This window comes from Argiope bruennichi, chromosome 4, assembly GCF_947563725.1.
Source record: "Argiope bruennichi chromosome 4, qqArgBrue1.1, whole genome shotgun sequence".
NCBI lineage: Eukaryota > Metazoa > Arthropoda > Arachnida > Araneae > Araneidae > Argiope > Argiope bruennichi.
Genome location: NC_079154.1, coordinates 9730586 through 9741318, shown reverse-complemented (window position 1 = coordinate 9741318; position 10733 = coordinate 9730586). Strand labels below are relative to the sequence as shown.

At 32.2% G+C, this 10733-nt stretch overlaps 1 protein-coding gene across 2 annotated transcripts in view; it reads right to left on the bottom strand.

Moving 5' to 3' along the window:
* Positions 1–276: 276 nt before the first annotated feature.
* Positions 277–10733, bottom strand: part of LOC129966067 (organic anion transporter 3-like) — a 34354-nt gene continuing 23897 nt past the window's right edge. For both annotated transcript variants that reach the window (XM_056080430.1, XM_056080431.1), the window contains exons 5-10: positions 9609–9851; positions 6684–6818; positions 5602–5705; positions 3872–3995; positions 1989–2061; positions 277–1402 (exon numbers count right to left, since the gene is read on the bottom strand). In XM_056080430.1, the coding sequence (XP_055936405.1) occupies positions 746–1402; positions 1989–2061; positions 3872–3995; positions 5602–5705; positions 6684–6818; positions 9609–9851 (1336 nt within the window). In that variant the 3' untranslated portion in view covers positions 277–745. The remainder of the gene's footprint in view (positions 1403–1988; positions 2062–3871; positions 3996–5601; positions 5706–6683; positions 6819–9608; positions 9852–10733) is intronic.

Sequence of the window (10733 nt, the reverse complement as noted above, 5' to 3'; positions counted from 1 at the left end):
ACCAATATTCTCGGCAAACCAGCTGGTCGCTAAAGGCGATTAGTAAAATAATAAGTAAAAGCGAAGGTAATAAACACAAAGAAATGAGTTACGGATATTTCACCAGCACATATTTTGTTATTCAGGTTAAATATATTATAAAGATAGTAACGCATAATTTTTATGGCATTTTCATATCTTTATTTTTCATTGCCGGATGAAGTCCAAAAACATGTTGTATTGGTAAAAAAAACTAGAACTGTGAAAGACGAAGTCGTTTACGATTTATTGGATTTTTTTTTGCCTTTTCTTTCCCCTAATCGGTCAGATACCTTTAGAAATAACTACGCACAGAAAGAATGTTTCCCAATTGACAAAAATGAACCACTTGACTGTTGATTGTCTGTAAGAAATACGCAACTTTCTTACGAACTACTTGGTTCTACATGAATAAATTATTTCTATACAAAAAAAAAAAAATGACCCAAATCAAGTTCTTTTGTTTCACTTTGTAAGTGAAAGATCATTATAACTACAGAGTGACGATGACATATTTCACATTTCCTATCAAAAGTTTATAAATTTGCAGCCCAACTTTCCAGTTCTTGCAGAGTACCAGCTCCGCGATGTTACTCGAAAACATAAACATCAATTTTTTTCGATATTTATTCACTGCTCTTTCGTGATACTATGAAATGTTTTTCTGGTATTTTGTGAATATTTATGGAATAACTTTGTATGTAGAGTTTTTGATCTAGAATCAAGTTCACAGAGTCGAATCTTGGGGTTCCTCTGCATTGCCTTCCAATTCCACTGAATCATTCGTGAAATCTTCAGCTTCATTATTTTCTATGTTATACAGTATATTTAAACTGTTCAAATGTTTGTCGTATATTTTTTTCTCAAATGTCTCGTTGCACGGTTTCCAGAAAGTAGACATTTCCTTTTCAAATTCTGATATCTTCACTGTCGGCTCGTGGTGGTCCCACTTGAAGACGAACCCCGTCACCGGTTCGAACACATCCCCACCAACCACCGTGCGGATCGGTGGTTTAGTGCATCCCATTTTATTAATGGAATGAGAGGGTGTCTGCAGAATTTTATGAGTCTTGCACTGGAACATGTCCGTCAGTCGCTTCAAGAGATTTCTACTCATCGTGGCGTTTAGACTACCGCTCGTGTGCGATCCGGATTCTGGATCGTGATTGGTATCTTTGTCGGGCAGGAACCCAGGAGGCATGGTTGTGTCCTCGAAGTCGAGATCGCTGTCGTTGATGATCTTGGTACGCCCGATTTCGACCTCTTCTGCAATGGTGGCGAGGGGACGGGCTGTGATGTCTGGGTACACCCAATAGGACAACATACCACCGACTAAGCAAAGGACGCCGCCTAAGGCTAAAACGATGAACTGAGAATGCGTGTCCTGAAAATATATGTTTAACATTTATTCAGTTGGAAAATCATGCTGAATACAAAGATGAAAATATTAATAATTGATTTATTCTTGGTTTATTTTTTTTGGTGTATCAGAAAAGAAAAAGTATTTTCCCTCCCCCTCTTATCCAAAACTCGTGAAGCACTTATAAAAATTCCAGCAAATCTAAGTTACCACTCATTGATCAGCAAATTTAATGAATAGGACAAAAAAGAGGGATGTGTGTGTTAAATTAGAAATCGAACAAACGATTAGATATTTTTATTTGAAGTCACAAAAGTAAAAGATTAAGCAAAATGTGAACCAACGAAAACAAATACGTTAGCTTAACATTTAAAAGGATGGACGGGAAAAATCATCGTCTGTTATCAGGCTTTCATTTCTTTAGAATTAACATTTTTTTTCTCTGACTCCAATACAATAATTATGTATATTTTCCACGATAAAAAAAGGTTGATTATGAAAAAAAGATTTTTCAAAATTTAAACTTAAAAATAAAATTTATTTTTTTTAATAACAAAAGAAAACACACGTAGATCTCATCGAAATCTGTTATTAACAAAAACGTACTTACCAATTCTTCTATGTTCGGGATGAAAAAATAAGCTACTCTGCTCCAAAGAAGGCAAGATCCTACTCCCAAACCACTACAATGAATTAAATAAAAATTTCCAGTTATTATAAGGTATATCAAGTATATTTGATGGCTAATAAATCGAAATATGAAACTGCTGTGAGAAATCAATAGTCAATCGGATTGCAGGAATAAATTCCAAATTTTTATGTCACAAGCCTAATTGCGTTTATAACTCGTAAAAAAAATGGTAAAACTGGAATTTTCAGTTTATACAGCTATAATGGAATCTCACCATTTAGATTAACGTAACATTTGGAAGCAAGATTACTTAGACTATTTTAGGATGCATCTCGTAATTTTGAATGGCCGGTTAGGAGATAAAGACAACACCAAGTTAACGCTCTCTCCTCTCCTACTGATGGTGCGTTTGGTCTACAACTTCGATTTTAGCGTATACTAAGGTTGCACACACGACGAATCCTTTAATGTTAAAGGATCGGGTTTCGAACCTGGTGTCCCTCGACTTCGAAACTGGTACCTTACCACCAGACCACAACAGTCTGAAATCGGATAAAAATTTCAATATAAAATCTGTAGGATAAAAATAATAAGTATGAAAACGAGCAGATAATCCAATCAGTTTATAAGTGGAATTATTTCTAGGAAACACGATTTTCTTATCAAAAGAGCTCTCTATAAGAATACAAAATAATTTTCTAAAAGTAAAATCTGTTAATAAATTTTTTATATCCAATATTCGCAATAGTCAGTTCTGATTGTGAAGGCTCTGTAGAGTTATATATCAAAAATAAATGCTATTAGTTTAGTAATATTTACATTCCGTTTTAAAACAATATTAGGGCAGTTTTGGGACGGACGTCGTAAATTTGAACAGTTGTCAAATGACGAAGACGACACCTGAGGTAGTATCTCGCCGCAGGCGTCCTTTCGCTCTGCACCAGCGGGAGGACATTTAGTCCCTATGGATTTAACTTGAACCTGATCTATTTACACGATAGGTATTCGCTGGAATCGGGTCTCGAACCTGGAACTTGCGAGTTTTTACTATTAGTCTACCTGCTTAATTGATAAAACTGACCAAAAGAAGCAGATGGATTTATTCATTCTATTCAGAATTTTTTGAATTTTCCCTTTGTATTTTCCATTTTAAAATTTTATTTTCTAGGTTTATGTAGGTATAAATATTAAATACATTCGATCTGAAAGGACTAATTCTAGCTATATTATGCCTTTGGTTTGGTTATATTAACGTCCCGTTTGAAGCAACACTAGGGCTATTTTGGGACGGACCTCGTAATTTTGAACCACGGTCAGATGACGAGGACGACACCTGAGCTGGCACCCCCCTCTCCACACCACACCACACCCCACCAACGGGAGGACGTTTGGCATGACGGATTTAACGTGCAACAGACCCCCTTACACGACGGTTCTTCGGTGGAATCGGGTCACGAACCTGAAACCCTCCGATTCCGAGACCTTACCACCGGGCCACCGCGGCCCGTATTATGCCTTTGAAAATTGAGGAACTCTTGCATAAATGTGATAAAACCAGCTGATATCCAATGAAACTGTCTTCTTTGCATCGATAGATTCTAAATGGACGTAGTTATATAAATAATAAGTTATACTACTGTCTGCAAAATTTAAATTTTAAAAAATATCTGTTTTGGCAAAACACAGCAAACAAAATTTAACACGGAATCTTTCAAAAATTGTTTATTGAATTCTTAATAGTATCTCGTGCAACAGTTTACAGATGGTTCAATTTTTTTTAATAAGAATTGACTCACAATTTAAAATAGTGTCCCCCAAAAAAGTCTCAAAAAAGTAAGTTTAATAAAGAAGCAAATCCTTACCGTATACCCGTGGGAAAGGTTTTGATGGCATGTATCCATAACGTATAATAAGATGCACTTGCAATACATTTTCCTAATAGACCAAATAGTGGCGCGAAGTGGTGAAGACCTCGCTCTGAAACAGCTGCAAAAAAATACAGATTAGAATCGGGGAAAAAACTAACTTATTCTAAAAGCAGGTCCTTATCACAACGATTCTTATCCATAACGCTCTCAACCTAAACTCTGTCGAGATCTGCAGTCCTCTTGTCCTTCTATTTGCCTTTTATAACTTAGGCAAGGTAAAGTGCTAATTAAGAAGGGATAAACTAATCAACAAATCAATCCACATTTGTTACATCTGGTGTGGGTCGTATTCACATGCCTTTTCTATAAAATAGTATATGCCAACTAAGCTATGCCAACCGATTCTGTGTGCAATTGGTACGAAACTCCAATGTGAATATCCTAAATACTTTTCATGATACTGTATCTTCAAAGCCCGTTATATAAAATTTCGCGAACAATTTCAGGTATAGATTTAATGGCTATAAAGGGTTCGTAGCCCATTTTTGTAACACTATTATATAAATTTCACCCTTAGAGTGTCTCATTTCTAATAAAAATAATTTATTTTTAATGCTGTATTGACGCATTCCACTATTGTGTATTCAATATCTAATTAATACGAGATGAACGCCTTTCATCTTTCAATGAAAATTTGATTTTAAAGCAACACCAACCTACGATTTTAAACTCAGCCGAGTAGTCTTTCAAAAACTCTCTTAACCCTTTCTAGGGCAGTGGGGAGTATGCTTCCCACCAAATTTATCAATCTTTGTATGAAATTATGTAGGTTGGCATAAGTTCTGATAAATTTTTTTAGTAAGTCAGAAACTTAGATGCTTCAGTTCTTTATCTCGGACAAAATGATATGTCTTGATTTGTTACTTAATTATTAATTAACCAAATTAATTAATTAATCAAATTAAATTTATCTGATAAATTAAATGAATCCCTTTCCTTATTCTAATTTCAAGCCTAAAAATATTTTAACATAATATGACTAGAAAAAAAATGGCCCTTTAAAGGATTAAAAGGTGTTACAACAGAGAATGCCTTGTATGTTGTTTGGGTGCGATAGTTATGCAATATTAACTTTTAGCATGCATTTAACATTTTTACAGAATCTTTTTCATTCTTGTAGAACTATTTGGCGATTTATCCCTGGCATGCAATTAATAATATCCGAAAATGGAATCAGTGTTTTAGATATGTTTTTTCCAACCGATTGAAACAAAAATTTGACACAAAACTATATTTGTAGTCATAAAATTCCATACCAAATTTGATATATTTAAGGCATTGCCTTTTTAAACTATCGCGTTTACATTTTTTTGAAAGTTCAGACTGACAGACAGTCAACTAGTAGTTGGATTTGGCTCAAAATTTAATAAGTGTCTAATAGTTTTATTTATCTAGCTCTCTTCGTTTTATAATTATCGTGTTATATTCGAACAGCTGGACGGTAGTTTCCGGAACTACATTATTGTCACCAAATCTGTCAAATTCATTGTGAAGTTGCCAAATGACTTCCAAGTGTGCCATCAGACCGAGTTCCATTGACCAGGCATCCATTCAGAGGCTATTAAAATATCTAAACCTTTTTCCTTCCTGGAGTTAACTGGCAGGAAGACAATATGCAAACTCGTAACAATATCAAAAGAAATAAAAAGAAATCGTGAACGTACTTTCAGATCTCATTTGCAGAACCTCATGATTGATGATGGCGGCGAACATACAACATACTCCACAGATAGAAAGGGAAGAGCCTTGGGTTAGTTTCAGACCAATGCTGTAAAATAAAATTGGCAGGACATTAAAAAGTTTTAAATTGGAAACTTATTGAAGTTAGTTATTTACTCAATTTATTATTATTCAAGTTATTTATTTACTTACTGCAAAATTCAATATTATTTTCTTATTGAAAAAACATTTTATGTATATCAGGGCAAATTTTGTACAATTCCATTATGATTTATTTTCACTTTTATTGAACTAGATTTATTTCATGTTGTAAAGGTTAAATCGTCTCTCTCTCTCTCTCTCTTTTTCATTTTCCAATGTGCTACAATTTAGAGAACTTCGATAACAATACATTATTATATTATTTTCAGAATTCATTTGTCAATGAATCAGTCATTTAATGTAATTTTGATTTGACACAAATAGAATCACTTCGTTAATTTTAGAACAAGAGACTCCTTAATAATAATGAATAAATTAAAGGTATAAAAAAATTAAAACAAAAAGTCTGCTTTTTATTACTCTAAAAATTTTGTTTTTTAAAAGATGTTTTTATTACCTTTTTTCCTTATTCTTTTGACTTTAAGTAGAGACATAGACTATTGATAAATTGACTCGTATCGATAATTGTTTTTGTCCTTATACCAATGTTTGGAATGAAAAATTATCTCCTTTTTACTTATAAAATAAACTTTTAATGACAAAGAATATAATCGAAAAGAATCGAACAAAAACTTTCTGTACTTAAATTTCAAATGAACATAATTAAAAAAATGATAATGCTTATTATTTAATATATTATCTCTTAACTGCGGCATGAATGATTAAAAACGCTTAAAATGCTTTACAAAACAAAACCTTAGTTATAGAGCAACCAAATTTATACTTAATTACTTCTCAAGTCACTTCTCTTAATACGCTCTCCCTAAAATAGATTCTTTTAATATGATTAAATTATTTTATTGAGAATTAAAGAAAATGTTAATGCTTCTTTTCTCTCGTAATGTTATTGAACGTAAATTCTTACCTGCCTGAAGCCAGGAATATTAAGATCACAAAAGCCATCTCTAAAATCCCGTGAACGAATAAACGCGAGAAAATGTTGTCTTTAAAAACTGGTAAATCTTCGATTGTACATTTGGATACCAAAGAAACCACGAACCTGTAAAAAGATACTTCAATTTACATTGAATCCCTATGAAGACAATATACATAATGAAAATAATAAGTTATTATTATAATCAGAATGATAATCGTGAATCAATAATTATTAAACTGATTTTTAGAATGAGGGCTTATGAAAATTCAATGAATCTTAATGGCTATAGTTTATAATTGATTTTAGTAAACAGAGTTTAATAGTCCGTGTAAAAATTCAAACGCCGTAATTTTTTCAATGGTACTTTTATTGACTCAAGCAACGTAAAAACATAATTTTTTCCCCATCTAGAGTATTCTTCCGACAGGATCAGCTATTATAGTGATTACTTTGCATATTTTAGAAAAAAAAAAAATGTGATTTAGCGGGCAAAATCTAGTTTCTAGCCAGAAAGCTCCTGCTCAAAATAACCTTCCATCCTAGCCCTGTATACGAGAGTTCAGTGTATGCTGAATTTGGCATTGGGGTTCAGACGCCATTTCGCCAATGTATTGTTGAAGCTTTGAAAAACAAACGCCAATCCAGACACCATCCCTACCATCCTATCGGGGCTCAAAATTATAAAGTTCAACCCTGAATAGCCTTCATTTTGCTTCCAAATGGGAACTTAATTTAATTAAATTAAAACTGTGATAAGGGAAATTACCCAGAAGAAATGTCAAATTATTTGGGATAAATAATTTTCATTCTTCTTTCGTTTTAACTATGACTCTGAATATTTTTGTCTTTACAATGCGTAATTAGTTTCTTAAGGAGAACTCAATAATACATTTGCTAGATTATTAAAATTGTGTTCTATTTAAAAATACTAAAGGTTTCCTTAGAATTGTATAATGATCTTAAATTCTCGACTTCCCTCTTTTAATTTAAAATGTTCATGAATTTAATAAAAAAAATTATTTCGAAAATAATTTATTTATTTTAGTTGCTTCGATATTTTACTGATAAATAAGTATTTCCTTTCACTTTACATTATATATTTTTATTTTTTATGGCTTAAGTTCTTTTATATGTGCTGTTGTCATCAATGATATGTATGCACTAGTCACTGTTAAATAGATCAGCATCAATCAAATCAAATAGAAAATAAAATGAATATTTTTCTTTGGAGATTAATCTTCTCATCTCAGAATTTCATTTCTCAAATACAAAATACCTTTCTATTTGCTGCAAGAGTTCTCATTCAGAATTCAAATCAGATTCCCACCATGGAGAGATAAATAATTTTTTAAAAGTTATTTTGTTTAGGTCATTGTCGTGTTTGAAGCTAAATGAGGAACAATTCTCACAACTTTGAGCCACCAAGATAACAATAACTTGAATCCTCACTCTCTTCTCCAAACTTTTACGCCATAGTAGCAGAAAGATGTCAGTCCTCGATGAATTTTAAGTGTTTACGTCCATGCTACATTCATGACGGATATTTGGGAGAATGTAGCATTGAATTCGCAATTCTGCAATCTCTAAGCCGAGATTCTGCCCTTTGGCTACTGTGGCCGAAAGAAAAAAAACAGGTTCTTATGGAAATAGTTTTACCGATACAAAGCATTTATATTTCTTTAAGAGATGGAATTCACCACTGTCAAGTTAAAAAAGTAGCACTTATACTTATAAAAGGAAGTGTAAGCAGACAATATCTGTATGTCTCCGGTTTACAAACAAATATATCGCATTTCTGGCTGTGGAATTTCGTACAAGGTTTTAATCAAAATTTATATTCACAGAATTGCATTTTAAAAATGTACTGTAGAAAGTTACTTATTAAAAATGTTGCGTTGTTTGGATGAGTTTTCGTGCTTGTTTGTCTATAATATCGTTTCAAATGATTGTCAAGAAAAAAATATATCTGTACAGGATCGAAGTGAAAAAAATAATAGCAGCTCTAAAAAAATTTGATTTGAACTTCTCACATAATTTATACATTTTTATAAATTGTTTTTCGCGAGGAATTTTTAAAATTGAAACTAAAATTCCTATTTTTAACATTTTAATTTTTCTCTCTCACTTAAAACAGGTTAAAATGCTCTTTTCCACTGATGTTTAATTAATTATTTTCGTGATAATTTCAAGTATATTCTTCGCTGATCTCTTTGTTGATTCGGCAAAAGAACCATGAAAATCATTTTTATAAAATTCAAATTCAAATAGAATCGTCTGCAAGAAACTTTCTAATTCCGTCATCTCTCTCATAAAATTCAAATTCAAATAGCGTCGTTTGCAAGAAACTTTCTAATTTCATAATTTCTCTCTCCTTTTTTTAGAGGGTTTCCATTTTTGAATATTTGTTTGGATTTTTAATGTTTGTTATTCACCAGACGATATTAATATTGTGAAGAAAAATAAACATATAAAATTATCATTATTTTTAATGCTTTGTTTCCATAGCTTTATTTTTTGTTTTATTATGGTTTTGACTTCACTAAAAATTCATTATACCGTGAACAATGATTCATGGGTTCTATCAGTATTTATATAAATTTTTATTACTTATCGATAGTAAGCCGCAATTACTTTTTTTTCTTAAAGAAACGACTTTTATTACGAAAAAAAAAATTATGAATACTATAACTCCGAGCAAAGAACTTTCTGAGAAACCAGTTCAGCGCTGTTTCAATGAGCCTTTTATTTATTTTAAAGTGCCTTCATCATTAGCACCCTGACCACATTTCCACCTGTCACGGTCACCCTCAAAACCAGCATTGATGGACAAGCTTTCACCTTGACACTGAACGCCCCGCTGGCCTTTTATGGACAAGGTCTATATGCATTTGACAAAAAATCCCCGAAGCATACCATATGTAATATTGTGTGAAGGCAAGGGCGCGGAGTCGGGCGGAGCAGATGATTGTCTCGAATCTGTGCCTGGCTGCGTAACCATGGGGCATGGAGAGGGCCACGCGACAGGCTTTCAGCAGCTGGAGTCGCAGGCTAGGCGACACCGCCAGCTTGGTCTCGTTAGAGAACCTTGCCAATTGGCGTTGGACGGAATGCTGGCGATTTTCCACAACCAACCATGCCAAAGAACGAGGGAGAAGCCTGTGAAAAAAAAAATATATATAATATTATTTATAAATGAAATTATTATTTGCTATTATGTTTGAAACGCTAACTTTCATATGGCATGAAGCTACAATTTATTAAAAAAAATATTGCTAGCAAACCTCTCTTTTTTTGGTTTAGATTTTCTCTCAATTTTCCTATAAAAAATTTACCTAGCTTTCTATTTCAATGTGACGTCTAACTGATTGAATTAAGAATCCATAGAATATTTGTTGTTGTAATTTTATGTTATTGTTGTAATTTTATGTGTAATTTTTATATTGATTTATAGTTCTTTGAACGATTTAATTTCGTTTATGAAGAAGAATTATTTGACAGGAAATGACTCGATAACTATATGACTCACGGGTATAATAACTATATGACATTTAATTTTGCTTATGAAGAAAAATTATTTGACAAAAAATAATTCAATAACTGTATGATTCACGGGCGCGAATATCAAGGAATTAAAAGTACTGCATTGTTATAATAACACAATATGATGTTAAGAAATGTCAGTTGTGTTCATAATTCCACATCATGTGAAATGTTTTTAATGCATATTTATACGATATTTTTAAAAGTTTATCCATATATTCTATCTATGTTATGTAAGTGATAATTTTCTGATGCGAAGAGTAACACTTGAATTTTTATTTCTAAACCAATCATATTTGGTTGTTTTAATTCTCTATACTAAAATATAAACTAATTTGGTTCTCCGTATAGGAGTTATTAAAAAAAGCTATTAACTCATTTTAAAAACTTATAAATTTCTACATTCTATCAGATTATCACTATGACAAACATTACTTCTATGTCTTTTGTTAGAATTTTTAGGATTAAAAAGGAATGAGGAAATTGAAAACAATTGTG